At 41.3% G+C, this 20,271-nt stretch overlaps 1 protein-coding gene across 1 annotated transcript; it reads right to left on the bottom strand.

Annotated features, from left to right (window-relative positions):
- Positions 1–9,606: 9,606 nt before the first annotated feature.
- LOC310838330 (ovomucoid-like) lies at positions 9,607–19,882 on the bottom strand (the record flags this gene model as incomplete). The annotated part of the gene is given in 12 exon segments (XM_083725507.1): positions 9,607–9,744; positions 10,769–10,829; positions 11,283–11,410; positions 11,974–12,025; positions 12,289–12,416; positions 12,601–12,646; positions 12,996–13,126; positions 16,868–16,919; positions 17,025–17,149; positions 18,271–18,296; positions 19,687–19,828; positions 19,832–19,882. Coding segments are annotated over 12 exon segments (951 nt in total). The 3' UTR covers positions 9,607–9,735.
- Positions 19,883–20,271: the final 389 nt, after the last annotated feature.

Genomic DNA, 20,271 nt, shown 5'->3' with positions numbered 1-20,271 from the left:
ATTTGATATCTCGCTTTATCACTCCCCTTCAGGAGTCTCAAAGCGGCTAACATTCTCCTTTCCCTTCCTCCCCCACAACAAACACTCTGTGAGGTGAGTGGGGCTGAGAGACTTCTGAGAAGTGTGACTGGCCCAAGGTCACCCAGCAGCTACATGTGGAGGAGCAGGGAAGCGAACCCAGTTTCCCAGATTACAAGACTACCGCTCTTAACCACTACACCACACTGGCTCTCAGGAAGGCTGCATGCCGCCTTTTGCCAGGAAGCAGGAGGAGGACAACGACCGGGAGCAGGGCCATCTTTAGCAGATGCAGAGGCTTGGGATCTGTGGGGATCGCTCTCCTCCTGCGGAGGCTTGGGAAGGAAGCTGCACGCATGCTAACCATATAGTTGGCGGGGCGCAGCTGGTGGGCGTGCAGGGAAAGGGGAGGCTGCCGGCAAAGCCGTGCAGCTCCCCCACTTGCTGGGGCAACCCTGAGAGGCCGGCGCCCCGGCACAACGAACCACTAAGACCAATGGGAAAGACGGCTCTGCATGATGCTTTAACAAGCTTTGGGATGACGCAACTGGGCAAGAGTAGGAGTTTGGTTACTGTTTTGCCTTCCAGTTAAGCTTTTACGGTTCATGATATCTCTTCCATACATTTTAGAAAGTGGTCTGTTTCTCTGTTCTATGTATCCAGACACCTTTTGGCAGCTTCTGCCTCTTATCTGCAGGGGAACACACAGCATCAAATTTAGCAGGACCGAATCCACTGTTTACCAGTTGGTGCAGGGATCTGTGTCTCCAGCATATTATCTGCAGGAATTTGCTGGAGAAGCAAACCCCAAAAAGATTGAAAAGGGGGTGGCTGAGACCGCAGGGGTCCTGAGATGAGGAGACCTAACTCTTGGACAGACAGGAGGAGAGAGAGAATAGCTACCACCCCCGTGTTGGCTCCCACCAGGGTCAGTGGATCTCTCACCATTGGTAATGGGTTTTCCCCTTTCCTTTTAAAGATGTTTCTTACTGAGTGTTAATTTACTGTACCAACATAAAAAGACAAACTATAAAAAAATACCAGCTATCCAGAGAATTAACCTGTGGTAACAGGGGCAGTTGACACAGAAGTTTTAATATAAGCATAATAGGAGAAGATTTGACGTCATAACAAGATTTACCTTTGGTTTACATTTACCCTCATGAACAATAGTTATGCTCCCTCCGCTTTTCCTGTAAAAAGAAATGCAATAAAGTTGCAATGTAATAAGGAGGAAGTGTTTTCCTCGGTAGGCATGCAAAAGGCAGCATTGTAAAGAACATGGGCACACAAATAAGACAATACAGACAGAAGATGTATTAAGGAACCATCTTGATTCCATTGGTTTAAACTGTGTATATGAGCAGCCTATATCCATGTCCTACCCCTACCACACTTATGACATGGCAGAAAATGAACAAATATTCTTCTGCTTGCTTGCTTGCTTGCTTGCTTGCTTGCTTGCTTGCTTGCTTGCTTGTTTGTTTGTTTGTTGAACTTCTTACCTGCCCTTCACAATCAGATACCTGGGCTGAATAGAACAATATAAAAAAGTGGTATAAAAATGGGTTAAACAACTTAGAATCAGAAAAGTAGGACGAGTCCTTAAAATAATACCTCAGGAATAAGAAGCTAGAATCAAGACGCGTGCCTTCAAAATCTAGCAAAAACTGTGCATCTGGCACCTCTGCGGGGAAGGAGTTTCACAGCTAAAAGAAGGACCCCACAGCATTTAAGTGTAGAGCCGTGGTTCCCAACATGGGGCACATGCCTCACAGGGGGGCAATTTGATTTTTATGGGGGGCAATTTTGAAGCTTTTTTAGACCAAGTTAGTGGTCTTTTAGGCTTCCTCCACATGAATAGGACACAAATGAATAGGAGTTCACTTTTTGACTAATAGGAATTTCATGTCACAGGGAGAGAGCATCAGGATTTTATAGATGCTTAGGTGGGGCACTGCCAAAAAAATGTGAGGAACCACTGGTGTAGAGTCAGCTTGAACTAGATGGATGATATAGCTTCACATCAGGTACATCCCCATTCTTGTAGCTGTTGCATTAAACTAAACCCACTAACCTCCATGCTACACAGAAGAGGCATTTGTTAGTATATGTCACTCCTGTGCTGGAGCAGACAGGACTGTCCTCATCATCGCACTTCACTGTTTCTGGGTATTTACTGCAGACATGTGGCTAAAAGAAAACCATTGGGAAAATATCAACCTATTATTTGAAATAGAATGTAAATGTGCTTTATAAGTGCCTTTTTATACAGTGGTACCTCCGATTACGAACTTAATTCATTCCAGAGGTCTGCTCTTAATCCGAAATCTTGAGCCACGCTTTCACTGATGGGGCCTCCCGCTGCTGCCACACTGCCACCGTGCGACTTCCCCTCGCATCCCAGGGCAAAGTTCGCTACCAGGAACACCTGCTTCTGGGTTAGCAGAGCTCATTACCCAAAGCATTCGTAAGGAGGATGGTACGTAACCCGTGGTTCCACTGTATATTAAGCAAGTGTATTTTTTTCATTGATAAATAAAATTACAACAGGGTATCTGCTCCTTCTCCTCCTTTTATTTCATGAGTGCCCCTTGTTAAATCCTTTAGGTTGATTGAAATGATATAAAGCACCATTCTGATACTGGGCAGGATTTCTGTAGAATAGTGACCAGCTCCATCTTTTCTTAAGCTCTGACTTGTTTCCTTCCTCTGTTGTTAGCAACCTGTTTTCATGTATGGGACAATGCCCAGTGTTAGCAGGCTGTCTCTCCCAAGGGAGGGATGAGGGATACCTACACAAGTGGGTGGTGAGATGAAGTTGACCAACTTGGGATCCATCTAGTTTTAATCACAGCATCTGTATATCACTCCAGAAAATCAGAAAAATGGTATAGTCTTCACTCCACTGAATAGGGAGACGGTGACTCAATGGACCAAGGAGCTAGATAGACTCCCAAATATTGTTTACTTGGTTCTGAAAAAATTGCCTATAAAATGGGGATTACCATGGCCTTCTTTTCTTTCTCTTTATTTCTTATAAACTTTGTGAAAATTCTGGAATATCACAATTTTTATATATGTATACATACAAATATGAAAATAACTTTTTAAAAAAATAAATAGAATCAGAACAAATGTTTCATGGAATCAGAATGGCCTTGCCTGTATTTGGCATTCTCCAGGATATTTTATCTCCAGAGGACATCCACATTTCCTATAAACAAATCAAAACATGCTAATAAATAATACTGTGCCATGCCTTCTCAGAATAAAACAACATCTTCATAAAAAGGAAAAACCCATGGTGTCCCATTCAGGAGGATCTACCATTTTGGTATCTTGAGATAAAAAATAAATAAAAAATGTCTAAAGTCATTGATTTCCTGGCATCACAGAATATATATGTTTTCGTGTACTGTATATTTCTCAAGCAGCACCTAAGGCAGTACTCAACTTTGTGCTGCAGAACTGCACGCCCAGATACCCCAGGGATCACTTTCATTTACACAAGGACTTTATGTTATCAACTCACTTTTTGGCAATACAAAAAGCGCACTTGTTTGGGTACGTCACACCATCACTACCACAGACAGATCCATGATCTGCTGTGCACTTGGGAGGGTAGCCCTTCATTGGTTCTAGAAAATCGCTGCAGTCATCCTGTGAAACCAAGCAGAGAATGTTTCCCAATACATCTGTTCATTAGCAGGACATTTTGCTGCAATTATTCATATAAGCTGTATGTATATAAAGCATTAAGCAAAATATATCATATTGCCCCATGAGAAAGAGCAGATCAATAATAATAATAATAATAATAATAATAATAATAAATTTATTATTTCTACCACCGCCCATCTGGCTGGGTTTACCCACCCACTCTGGTCAGCTCCCAGAAGAATATAAATAATAATAATAACAAAACAATATAGCATCAAACATTAAAAAGCTTCCTAAACAGGGCTGCCTTCAGATGTCTTCTGAAAGTCAAGACACTTGCAAAGAGATAGCAGAAATTAAACAATTGATCAACCCATTAATTAAACTGCGGATCAAATCTGCATTATCAGAGCTACACACATGTATACATCTGAGGTGCAATTTATTTAAAATAAAAATGTATTTGCACCCTGCATTCAACTGTTATTCGAATGAATTGTCACATGCCAGAGTACAACTACAAATATTAGGTTCATTTTCAAAGAAATGATTTGGTTTCAAGTGAAAGAACAATGATATTTACACATTTTCCTTCATGTGCCAGATCTACAAGCTTTCCACACCTAGAAAGAGAGAGCCTGGAATTAGTAAATATTTTTAACATGGAGATGAAACATTCAAAGGCAGATACTTAAGATCATACCTCCCCCCCTCCCCCCCATTGGTTCTCTTTCATTGGAGGGGTAACATAAAGATGATGAATGGAGGTACGTAATTTCACATTTTGGAAGTCTGCCGCTGCAACACATGCTAACATTATTGTGACATAATAATGGATTGCAATCACTATTTTAGACTGAAGTGGAAGAGCAGCATCCTGAAAAAGCATGTTCTCCAATAAATGAGAGCATGTGTTGCGGTGTGGGCCACCAGGCCAGGCCTCTTGTTGCCAGGCAGGTTAATAGTTGTTGCCTGGCATCATTATTGGGTAACCGGGTTGCTGGGGCAAATTGTATGTTGCAAATTGGGTGGGTGAGACCATAGTCTTTAAATATTGGTGCACTCTGGTTTCTCTTTCTCTTTGCAGAGTGCATCGGATCAATCGGATCAGAGCCAACACTGCAGGAGACCTTGGTGATATTTCTGCCTTATTCCTTTTCCCTTCACCATTTCTTCCCTCCCTAACCCACGCTGAAGTGGAAGAGCAGCATCCTGAAAACTAACCAGAAGCATTGATGACATCATAGAGTAATGGGGCAGTGGCAGGCAGAGTCTATTCCCCCGCCCCTGAAAAGAAATTCACCTGTTACTATTACAAACCACTCTCCCAGCTTATGTGGGGGGCAGATTATGTAGATATTCACCTGATAATGGCACACAGCATACATTCGCTGCCATAAGTAAGACCATCAGTTCCACAAACTGGTGCAAACCTCGTATCACAGCTTATCTGGGCTCGTTTACCTTTTAGGTATTTTCTGCAGTCCAGCTGAAAAACAAAGGTAAAATGAGTTTGCAAAGGGAAACCGACAGGAAGCTTTTCTCCGGCTGTGTCCTCTCTAACTGGATACACAATTGTAAGAGGTGGTAGAGGATTTGGGTTATTACTCACTTTTAGACTCAGAGAGAGTCTATTTATTCAGAAAAAGTCTGCATAGCCTTCAACTCTGCCCTCTCCACATGGCTGAATGGCTATTCTGTTCAGATCCATTCTTGTCCCAGTTCCGTTTGTTGCACAAACTATGTATATATGCAATTTTAATCAGCTGCTAAGTCACCTAATGTGTCAAAATCTATAATGTTGAATGCAGAAGCAGGAAATGAATGGGTGTAATGCCAACTATTTATTCCAGCCGCACACGTAATTAAAAGACGGCAGAACTTTACTGTATTCTAAAGAGCAGCTATATTCTCTGGGTGCAATCTGTTTCCATTATTTGTTTCTGAGACACATTTCTTTCATGACAGCATGATATGCAGAATGAGAGACTACGTGATTCCAAAACAAAAACAAATATGGTATTCACAAACATGTTAACTGACCTTATCTGCAGTTCCGGTACCTGTAAAATGATTTGAGAATGTATTAAGAACAACCAATCCTGTGAAATGATTTGAGAATGTATTAAGAACAACCAATCATCACCTATGTACCGGCAATCATCTCCTGTATTTTATTACATTCTTGAGTTTTCAACAAGAAAGGCTAATTTCCAGAAGTTGAAAATTAGCTTTGGCATTTCACATTTCTGACCCTTTTAAAAAATGCTGAATACTCTGTGGTCTTACATGGCCTGTTGCTCTAAAAGATTGAGTTGTATTTTTAAAAAAAACACAATCCCTTTATCTGGCTGCATCAGAGGCTGCATACACACTATACATTTAAAGCAACAACTCCAAATCCTGGGAACTGTAATTTACCCCCTCACAGAGCTACAGTTCCCAGCACCCTTACCAAACTACAGTTCCCAGGATACTTTGGTGGGGCGCTTTAAATGTATGGTAGGTACATGGCCTGAGGATAAAGTGAAACACCAAAGGCTCCCCCCCCCCTCGGAGCCAGCTGCTCTTAGGCTCCGGTCAACCCAATTGCCTCCATCAGCAGCCATCTCAGAGGTGAGCTGGTGCGACCTTCCTCTCATCCCAGAATGTTCCCTCTTTTGGCCATTACAGTATGTAACTTTCTTACATAATGCTATAAAAGAGACAACACTTGAATTTCTTCCCCCTGCTCTCCCATGCTTTGCCTTTTCCAGAAACACAATATGCAAATGTGGTAAATACATGATTAACTCAAATTTTACAGAATTTTAAAATGTTATCTCTGGCAAAGAAAATGTTCTGCTGATAAATTTGAAGCAAGAATTTAGACTTTAAGCTCCTTGTGACAGGGAATTTTTTTGCTATGTCACTTTGTAAAGCAGCGTGTGATTTGATGCTGTGGGGTGTAATATTGCTGCTGCTGTTACTACTACTACAGCTACAACTACACATTTGTAAAATAAAATAAAATAAAAAGGCCCGATAATATTTGTACGATAATGGATTCAGACTTCATTGATAAGGATCTTGGAGCAATTAACTGCAATCTGAACTTGTATTTGCTCCAGCGAATTCCCACAATGGGGATTACATCACAGTACAATACATAGTGGGAACTGCAATACAAGACTACAATACAATTTTGTATGGTGACACATGCATGCAATGGGTTTCTCCCATTATCTAATATAGCATTTTGAAATAAATACATCAATTGTTCCTTGGGGCCAGTTTATATATTACTTTTTCCTTTACCCACCTCCCCCAAATCTGAAGATTAGTGCACATATTTCTCCACCCCCATTTTCCTAATCGTGGATCCAGGCACCAGGAAGAGAGAATGTATCAGCTACCAAATCCATCCCCAACCTGGTGCTGCCCAGACTCTTTGGACTACAATTCCCATCAGCCCCAGCCAGCACAGCTATGATGGGTTTGGTTGAGCAAAGTTGAAGTCCAAAACATCTGGAGAACTCCAGGTTGTTGAAGGCTTTGCCCAAAGTGGCAAAAACATATATTTTAAAATCCATTGTAAAACACCCATTTTCCTGTTTTCTTTGCCTCATCTAGATAAAAAGAAATGTTTAAAGTGGTCCTTGATTACAGAGAGCTGGAGAGTATACTTACCTAAAAGGAAGCAACAGTTTGCTAGGGAAAGAATCACATATATTTTTATCTTCATGGTTAATGAAGACAGTCCTTTCCTCTCAAGATTCAGCTAGCGGTTTGCTCAGCCCAAGAACTTATTGGCAGCAATCATGGGCACACTTATAGTGCTTGATATCTATAGAAGCAATCACATTCCTTTACCTAAATCAAAACATGGTTTATCTCAATGCTCTCTAACAATGAACATTCTTACGTTATTTCACCTGTGGCAGACGTAAGGCAGCAAGAAGACTACTGCTTTTCAAAGACAATAGCTTTATATAATGGGATTTTGAACATTCCCCCCTCCCCACACAGACACATCAAAGCTCTGGTGTCTTGTCAACAGTCATGGTATATCAGTTTTGAGATAACCCATGTTAATGCCACAAAAGATTACTATGTTGATAAATAACAACTGGAAGTTATAATAAAGAATTTGCAGTAATTGCAACAATGAGAAACGAAAGGACCACTTTGTGTGGTGAGGGTACATATTCCTCTTCCAGCACACAATAAGGTATTCATCCCATGTGTAGGTTGTACACAAATTGGACCTTTTTGTGATTCTTCTCCCCCCCCCCAAACCCTCACCCCAAAAAAGGCGTAGCCAGGGGAGTGTGACTGGTTTCGTCACACTAACTGTGGAGCCTGCCGCTGGAGTGTCACAGGAGGTGTCACAACTATGATGTAGGATGGAAGGTGAGAGGTAGGGGTAACCAAATTTTGGCTTCGCACAGGGCGCCTTTGAAATTTGAGACCCCAAGGTCTGTCACTGGTGTAGAAAAGGCAGGAGGTTGCATGAATCACACCTATGTAAGTATGGACCTAAGGATACCTAGTCCAGTAAACTGATCCCAATTCACTGAATGGTAAGATAGTGCACTTGATTGATTAGTGCCTTATGGATGGTACTGGAAGGCAAGAAATTATGCTAGGAGAGCTGCCTTGGAATATTAACCTTCAGAGTTGCCAACATTCTCTCTTGGAAAGTGGTACCCCTCTTGTCTCATTACCCACTCAATAAAGCTGGAAGTCATTTACTATGGGTTTTTTCTCCCTCTTGCACTTTTGCAGTACATAATTTGTGATAAAAAGTTCAAATTTCAAAGAAGGATGTCTCCTCCCTCCTTTTTTTTGTTTAAATAAACAGCTACAAGGAAATTTGTAGGGCTGCATTGTTAACCTCTTAACAGAACTGTTTCATGTCATGAAATCATGAAAATTCTCTGGGTCAATTAAAATAACAAAAAAGAAAAAGTGGGAAAGGGGAAACGTTTCACCATCAGAAGGAGGAGCATAACAACAGGAACACGAGGCCCCTAGAGAGGCCTTTTTAATTGGCATCATCCTAATGGATCTGTTAGTAGAGGGCATGTGAGTTATCAGAGCTGTAAGGACCAGCAGCCCCAAGTCCTTCCCTTTGGACTTTGATTTTTTTTCCAGTGAAGGGTTATTTCACTCAAATGTATCAGGGATGGGAGATTACTGCTGGCAGATAGTGTGTTTGGAAATTGGATGAAGGCCAACCCTTTATTGTTGTTTGACCCTTCCTGCCAATCAGAGTGGGATTCACAGAAGATGCATCCAATTTGAAATTCCTCCCTTTTTTTAGTTGTGACCTCATGGTGAGAGCATGGTGACATGGTAGGTACAATTCTATGAGTTCTTTTGCCCCCCCCCCCCTTCCAAGAGTTAAGTAGCTGTATTATTTTACGTGAGGGAGTAGCAATTCTTTTTTGCTCTCGGCTGAAGGAGTCTCAACTTGCTCTAGCTACTGTTGCCATTAATTGTTTGTTCAGCTTTAACTTGTATTTTGGGAATTGATGGTACTCTAGTGCTGCTCTGAACAGGATAATATTGATATTGTTAGATATATATTGTTAAGTTAAATGAGACTTTAAAATAATTTTGAAGGAGTCTTTGAACAGTGCCCAATGTATCTCTTGGTTGACTCTCATTCTAATAGACATACCATGCTGTTCCCATTCTAATAGACATTTTGAAGGGGTTATCTTGTAAGTATCTATTTGATTCTGATTTCAAGTCATCGGATAATGCTAATGGAAAACAGGTGCTGCTGTTTTGCTGTATTTTATGTATATATATATTTTAAAGTTAGAACCAAGAATTTTTGAACAAAACCTGTAAATGGTGAATGCGTAAAAATGACAACTTCATGGAATGATTCATTCTCAGGGTAGTGTTGATAACAAAACAAAGGCAGAGAATTTAGTTGCTTCGAGTTTATTCTATTAGCAGATCAGGAAAAACTTTTCTTTAAACTAGAAAATAAAGATATTTGCAGAGAGTATCTTTCTTCAGTTTAAAAGTAATTCTTGCTGCTTTCCACTAAGTCTTCTTTCATTCGCCCTGGGAAAATAAAATAAAATGTTAGCATTGTTATATCAGAGAGGTCAGGCCAGACATAAATCCATCCAATCCTTCAGTTCCAAGTTAAGAGATTTCAGATACATAGTAGTTTGGAAAACAGGGATTGAGCCTTCAGTTAATTTATTTTCTCTTCCTTTCACCCTCCCTTTCTTCACTCACACTCTGAGGGCTCCTTCACACTTCTTTTTTGGTCTGAGATTTCCTCAGTTTGTCCTGCGACTTCTAGACATGGGACTGAGCAGGGTGATATTTGTTCCAATTCAGTGTTAAACCACAGGTTTCCCCAGAGAAAACAGCAGGACCAAAATAACAACCCCTGCTTAGACCTGTGCCTAGACGTCATGGGACAAACAGAGGAAATCAAAGACCAAAATAAGTGTAGATGTGTCCTGGTTTTTCAGCTGTAGTTAGCTGTCTTATAATGAACAATAATATTAGTCTGAATTGTTTTTGGGACCATGCAATGACTAGACTTGCTCCTCCCCTCAAAAAAGAAAAAGGTGAAAAAACATGCTTCATGACCACAGCCCTCATCACATGGGTGTTTAACCACAATGAGGCAAGATTCTATATGCAATTGCCTACCAAGGTGCATGTGTTATGTTGGCACAAAAACTGGAGAAACTGGAGGATTTCTCCAAGGGAAAAATCTGCCAATGTGTAAGTGTTTTGTAAGTAGCAACACCTGTGTGACCTTTTGACATAGTGCAAAGAGCGGTGTTTTCACTTCAGTCCTAAGGATTCAGATAACAACTCAAAGCCAAATGACTTGAAGGCATGTAAGGCTGAATAATGGTTGAATACCTTTTTTTTTTAAGGATTAGAATATGCCATATTCCTTGAGGCTTATTATTCATAATAAGTGAATATGTATTTTGTCGTGTTTTGAGACTCTCTTTGGGGGGGAAGTTTTTATTTCTTGAATGCCTAGGAGATTACATTTGGAAGGGGTACTGAGGAGCATTATCCCACACCAGGAAATTATGTTAGCAAGTGGATTCACCTTTTGCCCCTGTTCCTCACAGGGCCCTTCATGCTTTATCTTTAGTTTGCCGCCACTTTTCCTGAAAAAGAAAGTGATAATTTTTTGGCATGGAGACTACACAGTAATACTGACAAGAGATGTTTGCAGTGTATTGTTCCCAAATGTACCAAGGACATATCTTCCAACCGTTTCCCCCCCTTTCCCAAGGGCCTTTACACTACATGCTTATTTTCACTAGTGCATCCTTAGATGAACCAAGGACTTCCCCCTTAAGTAAATCCCAGTGATTTAGCTTGCATTAATCTAAGTCTTCCTTTTTTCTCCAGGAAAAACAGCATATTCATGTACTGAATTCATAGCTAGGCATTTTGAAATGTATAAATTGTATGCTTTCTTTCCAACAGCAGCTTTATTACTCTCTTGTTGTTGTTTTTATTGTTGTTGTTTGTTAGATTATTATTTTTTTACCAAGTAGCTCAAAGTGACTTACATTAAAATATTTTCATACACTGGTTAACAGAAATATACCCACCTTTTGGCATCACAAAACACACACTTGTTTGGATATGTCACACCATCACTGCCACAGACTTCTGCTAATTCAAATGTGCATATAGCAGGCTTGCCCTTAGGTGGGACTGGGAAGTCACTGCACTCGTCCTATGAAACCAAATACAGAATGTTTCCTCAAACATCCCTTAGTAACACGAAAAGGTTCATGATGTGCAACACAAGATTTGTGAATTCTACATTTTAATATAAACCCCTGATTTTTCGTGAGGAAGCAAGTAGATTCCATGAAGAAGCAAAAAGACTTGTCTTTTCAAAGCCATGACAGAGCATTCTAAAGACATCCATCCCTTCACAACAAAACGTTTCTATATCATAAACCTGATACACTGAATTGCATTGGCCAAAGGTGATGATTTACAAAGAAGGTGATTTACTCATCTAGATGGCTAGCATTATATGTGGAAATGGATAGGAAATTATTTTGCTAAAATGGGAATGGATTGAGGAGATACTTACTTACTTTATCTCCAGAGCCACACTTGCAAAACCATGCACATCTGTGTGATCTCTCCAGACTCTCACTACTATTTTCCTTTTGGAAAAGGTTGTATTTCCATTGAATTCTCCTGTACTAATTCAGCCTCTTGCATAAAGTGTTTAGTAAGAAAAGCATAAGCTGCCACAGAGAATTATAAAGCCAGTTGATTTACCTTTTCCTTACATGGACCCTTGTGGCTTATTTTGATAGTGTTTCCACTTTGTCTGAAAAAGATGAGATAAATTTGTGAAACTTCAACATGCAATACATAATCTGGTCAGTTGTGTTGACAGTGGATGTTTTTATTGCATTCTTCTCAGATGCATCCAGGGGTTAACTCCCTCCTCCTTCTGAATTTCTTACATGTTTTGTACATATTTTGTACGTATTTCATACATATTTCGTACATAGTTTGAATCAGAAAAGTGATTCCACTAACCCGCAGGCCACTTTTTGTTACACAAGGACCTTTATTTGATCTACTCACCTTCTCGCATGGCAAAATGCACACAAGTTGCCATATGTCTGACCGTCACTGCCACAAACAGGTTTCCATTCCAATGTACATTTAGGAGCCTGGCCCTTAGGTGGCTCTGGGAATTTACTGCACACATCCTGTGAAAGAATGCATACTGTTGGAGGTGGCCTTTGCTCATGTTCCCAGTATAAAATCTGTCTAAATACCTGTATGGCACTTGAGTAATTAATAATAGCACAATTAAGAGTACTGTTGCACAACTGACAAAGTTCATTAAGTGAATCCTGCCCAATGAGCTGTAAATCCAGAATTCACCTTTACCTTACATTCTCCTTCATGCTTTATGTCAAGAGGAACTTCACTGTCCCTAAAACAAACAAACAAACAAACAAATAAACAAATGCTTAGAGCCACCAGCCCATAACAAAAACCCTCGTAATGTTCATGCATGGAAGTGGCTTGCAGCACTGTATGCCCAGCACACAATGGGAGATCTGCCATTAGAGCTCCATTGAGTGAAAAATTTACTGGCCTCATTGCTGCCCAGAAAACCCACTTGTTTGGATAGGTAACTCCACAGATAGGATGGTAAGTATCTCATGCGCTCAGAATATTTGTGCATGGAATGAGCCTGTGGCATTATGCCTATAATACATGCTCCACATTGGAGGACCTGTCATTTCAGCACCTGCCAAAAAGCTGGGAAAGTCACTGACCTCTTTGCTGCACAGAAGAGACATAAGTTTGCATAAGTGGCGCCATTGGTACCACAGACGGGACGGTATTCCTTGGTGCACACAGTTGGTATGCCCTTCTCTTGTTGGGGGAACTTACTGCAGACATCCGGCTAAGGAAATAGTAGCAAAGCACTTAAGGGATTGAACACAATCTTTACAAATAACACATCTTTATTCCTCAGCCAATGGGCATTGTCAATCACCCAGTAGTACAATAACAAAGCAGCATGCCATTCAAAATACTATTAACAAACCCAAATATTAATTCAGTATACTAATATCAACAATACATGTAAAGAAAGAAAATTGTACATGCACTACTGATATTAGTATATTGCTTTGAAGGAAGAACAACGTACCCACTGACTGCTATTATGGAAAGTGCCAGGTACTGAGGCTTTTGAGCTCTAAGGCCAACTCTAAGGCTTCCGGGTTTGCCACAGTTTGACTCCGGGTGTGCGTTTCTTGGGCTCCACGAGACGCACGCTTACCGAAGGGGTGAAAATGGGGGTTGTAAGGCTTCATAACCCCTCAGAAGGTTCAGGAGGGCTTCCAGAACCTAGAAGAATTTGCTGTGGCGTGGAACAGGTATCCCAAGAGGTTTGGGAAGGAGACCAAGGGCGTGGGAAGGAGACGGAATGGGCGTTCCGTCCCCCCAGTGAGAAAGCCTGATATTTGGGTTGACCTGGCAGCAGAACTTCCACAGAACATCGACGTGTTTAGATATCTGGTTAGTGTGACTAAACTTTGAAAAACGGTATTAATGACTTTTTATATTAATTAAATTAACACAAGCTCTGCAGCCATGTAAAAACTAACTGGAAGAACTTTGTTTAGTCAAACAATCAGGTAGCTGACCCAAGAGAAAGAGGGGGTCAATCCAGAGGTATATAGAAAACAGTGCCAGAAGAAAGCCAAGGTCAGGAAAAGAATTTTATTTAAAGGAGGTTGGAAGTGTCAGCATAGATTAAAACAATACCGGATAAGTAATAAAAGAAATTAGAGAATGGAATATTCCCCCCCCCCCAAATAACAGAAGCTTACTGTATGGCACTTGTGTAGGTAATAATAGCACTCTTAAGAGTATTTAAAACCTTTGGGCGGAATTCAATGCTGCACTATTATGAATGTTCTGTCTGTGCAAGTCTGCCAAATGGAATCATCCCCCCTCCCCCGACATGCTATTCTTGGGGATCTCCCAACTCTCTGTGGAGCCAATTTAAGGGGGCGCAAGGGGAGGGGGGAGGGAATACTGTTGCACAAGCTGGCAAGGTTCATTAAGTGAATCCTGCCCAATGATCTGTAAATCCAGAATTCACCTTTACCTTACATGCTCCTTCATGCTTTATGTCAAGAGGAACTTCACTGTCCCTAAAACAAACAAACAAACAAACAAACAAACAAACAAACAAACAAACAAATGCTTAGAGCCACCAGCCCATAACAAAAACCCTTGTAATGCTCATGTATGGAAGTGGCTTGCAGCACTGTATGCCCAGCACACAATGGGAGATCTGCCATTAGAGCTCCATTGAGTGAAAAATTTACTGGCCTCATTGCTGCCAGTATCCACTGGCCTCATTGCTACCTATCCACTTGTTTGGATAGGTAACTCCACAGATAGGATGGTAAGTATCTCATGTGCTCAGAATATTTGTGCATGGAATGAGCCTGTGGCATTATGCCTATAATACATGCTCCACACTGGAGGACCTGTCATTTCAGCACCTGTCAAAAAGTTGGGAAAGTCACTGACCTCTTTGCTGCACAGAAGAGACATAAGTTTGCATAAGTGGCGCCATTGGTACCACAGACGGGACGGTATTCCAGGGTACACTGCGCTGGTTTGCCCTTCTCTTGTTGGGGGAACTTACTGCAGACATCCGGCTAAGGAAATAGTAGCAAAGTACTTAGTGATTGAATGCAATCTTTACAAATAACACATCTTTATTCCTCAGCCAAAGGCCAGTGTCAATCACCCAGTTTACAATAACAAAGCAGCATGCCATTCAAAATACTATTAACAAACCCAAATATTAATTCAGTTTACTAATATCAACGAAACTGTATAGAAAGAAAATTGTACATGCGCTACTGATATTGGTATATTGCTTCGAAGGAAGAACAACTTATCCACTGACTGCTATTATGGAAAGTGCCAGGTACTTTCCTCATCCTTTTCTTGATCTCATATTTAGTTGGTTGGAACTCAAAAAACCCTTGGAATTTTTTTCAAAAAGTATTACTATTTAAATGAAGCTCATGATAGCATTCCATAAGAAAGAGCAAACAGAAAATATTCTAAAAATATCCATTCATTGCCAGAAGTCTGTACTGTGGTGCTTTATACAAGTTATATCAATACAAGAGGACATGCCTATTTCATCTGTTTTTTGAAGCAAAGCAGCACATGGAATTAAGTCATCAAATCCTGGAATCATGGATCTGAAAGGGAGCTCTAAGGTGGTCTGCTGTTGATGCAAGAAATCTACTGTGAAAGCATCCCTGGTAGGTAGCAAGAGAAAACCTATACTGTACTTCTAGTATAGGAGTACAGAAGACCTGAAGAACGCCCAATCTTTTACAGGGGTGGGGTGCACCCACAATGAAACTCCAGTTGTCCCCTTCATCCAAATCAGATTTATCCACCCACAGTTACCTCCAACTGAACTGGAGTAAGCCTCAACTTCTTTTCCTTTCTCCATCCCAAAACAGCCTGCTGACACCTGCTCAGGATTTCAGCAGACTCGCTGGGACTCAATGGAGGAAATGAGATCGTGTTGTTGTGTGTCAGCATGTAGGCTAGAAGGTCTGTCTTAGACTGTCTTGGCATCAAAAATAAGGGTGGCTATCTTGGCTCATAAGAACACCGCCAAAGCCCATGTTAAGGCAGCACCAAAATGCCACAAAAATGTGCAAGCTTTCAAGTTGTCCAGAACTTTTCGCCAGGCTGGATGGTAAACAGAGCCAGGGAAGGGCGTAGGGCGGGGGGATTGGCTTCTGGAGAGCTATGCAATCTGCATCTGGTTACAGTCCCAACATGGCAAGGAAGCAGCCCACCCCAACCCCAAGCTTCCAAGAACATTTCCCAAGGTTCTGTCATTCGAAAGTGGGCTGTGTTTCAGGGGCCTTTAACAAACACTTATTGGTGCAGAAATGGCCATTTTCTAAGCTGTGCTTCTGAATTTGCAAGATGTGACGGAAACCTGAACAACAATCTGCTACTTTTCCTTATCGCAAACAAATATCTGGAACTAACAGTACAGACTATGATGAAGCTCGGTCCTTGCCAAAGTAATTTACGTAACCATCAAAGGAATTAAACACAATACGTAGTCCTCTTTCAGTTATTCAGTCGCTTAACTTGGAACATTTAATTTGTTGCTGCAGAATGAATGCAGCGAGTTTCCCAAGCCCATTAAATTCTGCACAGTTCAGCAGGGTTCTGTCTTTGGAATCAAAGGTGTGACGTATGGAATATCTCTTTCTCAAACATATGGCTGAAACGATGCACAAACATGGAACACAATGCAGATGCAGCCATTATATGGAAGCTGCAAAAGGGAGGAACACCAGGAACAGGAGAGAAAGGGGCTCAGAAAGAAAAGGCACCCAATGGCTGTAATACAGAGCAGAGGGCAGCATTTGCCTAAAATTGCTGGCCATGTGGGAACAGGTAAAATGTGATGGCAGGGTGGGATTTTTTTTTAAAGCACATGACAGAGATAATATGGGATTCCAGTTCTACACAGGTTGCAGTTTTCCACACAGGTTGGAAAAATATACAGTCCTGTGTTCTTTATTGCAACAGTATCACTGCTATTAAAAAGTAACCTATTAGTAGTGATTACCTTTCCTTTACATTCTCCATCATGTTTTATATGAACGTGAACTCCTGCTGCCCTAAAAATAAATTGGCACTGTTATATAAAAATAAAATTAAAAATGAATCAAATGACATGTTTCATCAAGGAAATGGTAGAAACAGCTGTGTGAAGATTTACTCACTGGTCTGCGCAGAGTGCACATCTGTTAGGGTAAGTCACACCATTAGTGCCACAGACAGGTTTATAATCATCTGTGCAGAAAATCTGGCCACCTTTCTCTGGTTTGGGAAACTCGATGCATTCATCCTGCCGAAGGCATTATAAGTATTATTTCACATTGATAAATATGTTTATTATATTTCAGTATGTCTGTTCCTCTGCTGTGAAACCTTCCTGCAAACCAGCACAGCCTGTTGTTGTACACATCTTCATCTTCCCCTTAAAATATTGTGCAACCTCTCCTTTTCGAGCATGGAAAGATGGTTCATTGCTGTCAAAAGAGTGAGCATAAAAGAGCAAGCCAATGACGAGAGTGCAAATGAGCAAGGCCCCTGGAGAGTTTCAGACGTGGTCTAAAGTTGCAGACCCCAATTTAATTAGGGTAAATCTACTGAGCCAGGACAGGGATGTGGGTGGCGCTGTGGGTTAAACCACAGAGCCTAGGACTTGCAACCAGAAGGTCGGCAGTTCGAATCCCCGCGATGGGGTGAGCTCCCGTTGTTCGGTCCCTGCTCCTGCAAACCTAGCAGTTCGAAAGCACGTCAAAGTGCAAGTAGATAAATAGGTACCGCTCCAGCGGGAAGGTAAACGGCGTTTCTGTGTGCTGCTCTGGTTTGCCAGAAGCGGCTTAGTCATGCTGGCCACATGACCCAGAAGCTGTATGCCGACTCCCTCGGCCAATAAGGCAAGATGAGTGCCGCATCCCCAGAGTCATCCGTGACTGGACCTAACTGTCAGGGGTCCCTTTACCTTTACCTTTACAAAGAGGTTCAAGAAACAGTCACAGAATGGTAAGCAGGTGTCTAGCCTATCAGTAACCTCTTCTGCTCCCTGAGGAAAAGAAAGCAGTGGAGCACAAAATGCTCAGGTGAGCTGTCTTCCAGGACATTGTGGGCAGCAGAAGTATTACTGCCAGTAACTCAGACCAAATCATTGGCCGAAGCATTAACGGGGTTGGGGGGGGAGGGGAGGTGCGGGAATGAATCTAGCTTCCCTGTTCCTTTCTTTTGCTTTCCCAAAATAATCTTTAATTATTGGTGTCATCACCAACAGTCTGATTAGGACTAGGATATGCAAAGCAGCCCATTGTTAGATGGGATCAGGATCTGTGTACATATGAAAGAACAGAAGAGAAAGGGTCTCCAAGGGCTTCCTAAATGAGTTTTTAGCAAATATGAACCTTAATTTAAAAAATGGTTGGCACTAACCTTCTGTCCATGATGACCGGAAATCCCTAGAATGGAAATACAGTTCATGTAACATATTTCTATATAAAATGGAGTTATAGGCAGTAACTCAAGAAAGTGAATCCATAGATTCAAAGGTACATTTGCCACAGTACATAGGGAATTCATTTTTGTTCTCTCTCTCTCTCTCTCTCTCTCTCTCTCTCTCTCTCTCTCTTTCTCTCTGCTTATTTTATAGCCCCTGCTGTCAATATTTCAATAATTGATTAACTTTGGTAGATCAAACATGTTATGTAAGGGAATCTCGTGCACTTCATTCAGTGATTGACAATGGAGAAGTGCAAGCTGAGCTTGTGCTCATTGCTGCTTGCTGCTAGTCCCATCGTGTATGGTGGGAAATGATACACAGAATGTAAGTTCAAACTGCAGAGAGGCTGTGTAGGACCCATCCTTGTCCCATTTTCCTACCATTCATCTGGGGTTACCCCTACAGCTTCCCTATAGTTTGGAAATATCAAATTGTGACTCATTTCCCACTAGAAATCATGGGATTTGTAGTCCCCCAAAGGAGAACTGGAATAAACCGCTTGTTATCACCTTTCTCAATGAGAGGCTTTTCCTTCTTCTTGGGGAATCTAGCAAGAAAGACTGCCCTGTATGTGAAGGGCTGCCATAGCCTTGTGTTAGAAACAGTCTTTTCGTCAAAGTGCTGTCTGGTTCAGGACTGAACTGATGATAAAGAAGGGAGAGTAAGGGTCTCTGTGTTGCCCATCAATTTTAGCAGCTGGGGAGGAAACTGAGCAGGCACACCTATCACCTGGTCACAGCCTTCCCTGAAATGATACGATGCATTGTCTTCCCACTGAAATAGGCACATTAAGTTCTTATTGCTAAATGTGCATCTATACATATAAACCAGCAAATGCAAATCAACATCCTATTCCTGCCCGTTTTCTGAAGGATGGTGCATTTCATTCCCTCTTAGGGATTGGGGGAGCAGGTGAATGATAGAAATTGATGGGCTCAGAGAAGGTGGAAGGGAAGTGAGCTTTTTCAGACAGAACCTGCAAAATGTCTAAATATCTTTTCTTGAACGCCAGCCCACATGTCACAGTACCTGAGCTCAGAGGAACTCCTTTAATTGCCCCTCTCTTCCCACAGATTGTTCAAAGTGTCAGGAGTGCCCATCCATTGACAGCAGGAGGAAACCTTTCTGCAAATCACAATTGTAGCTGCAGGTGCTCCCGGCTTCTCCAGAGCTATGTCCCCAAACCTGCTACTTGTGCTCAGAGTTCTAAAAGCCTTGAGGGTCCGGTGGGTCACCTCTTGCTCTAAAGCTACACAGAAATGTATCTAAAGGAATCCATGGCCCCGAGCTAATAAAAAGAGGCCAGAAGGTACTGCAACCATCAGGGAATAGAATTAAAGGCTACTCACCTGAGAAGAAGCAAAATGCAAGGAAGCTGAAGAGGGTGAAGGCGTGTGCCGTCTTCATGGTGGTATGTACACTGTCGGTTAGTACTAAACCCAGACAATGGACACATGAAACTCTGCAAAGTTCTGGCATATATATATACTTCTAGGCACATCTTTCATCATGATAAGAGTATGATTTCCAAAGAACACATTTCATATGACGTATTAAGAGTGGATAAGGGAAAATCCCTGCCAATGAGAACGGAAATGCTAATTACATTTTTTGAATAACATTTAGTCTTTTTTTTTAAAAAAAACACAACAAGCTTTTTCACATCAATCACACTGGCAGCTGGATAAGCACTTCTGACTCTCATCACTTTGATAGGTTTCTGACAATGATCATTTTTTTTATCATGGTTTAATAATAGCAATCTGTAATGCTTCAGTTCTCAGGAGCTGAGCACTCACAGATTTTCTCACATCAGGGCTGAGATCTGGCTGCAAAGGTTTATAGAAATCCACTATATTTTTCAGATTGGGGCACTTGTTTTCACCTAATCTATTCCAAACTGACTTTTTTGTGAAGAATCTCCTTTATGATAC

Source organism: Podarcis gaigeae (genome assembly GCF_964106915.1).
Source record: "Podarcis gaigeae genome assembly, chromosome: 2".
NCBI lineage: Eukaryota > Metazoa > Chordata > Lepidosauria > Squamata > Lacertidae > Podarcis > Podarcis gaigeae.
The sequence above is the reverse complement of the archived record's forward strand: the minus strand, read 5'-3'. Positions and strand labels throughout refer to the sequence as shown.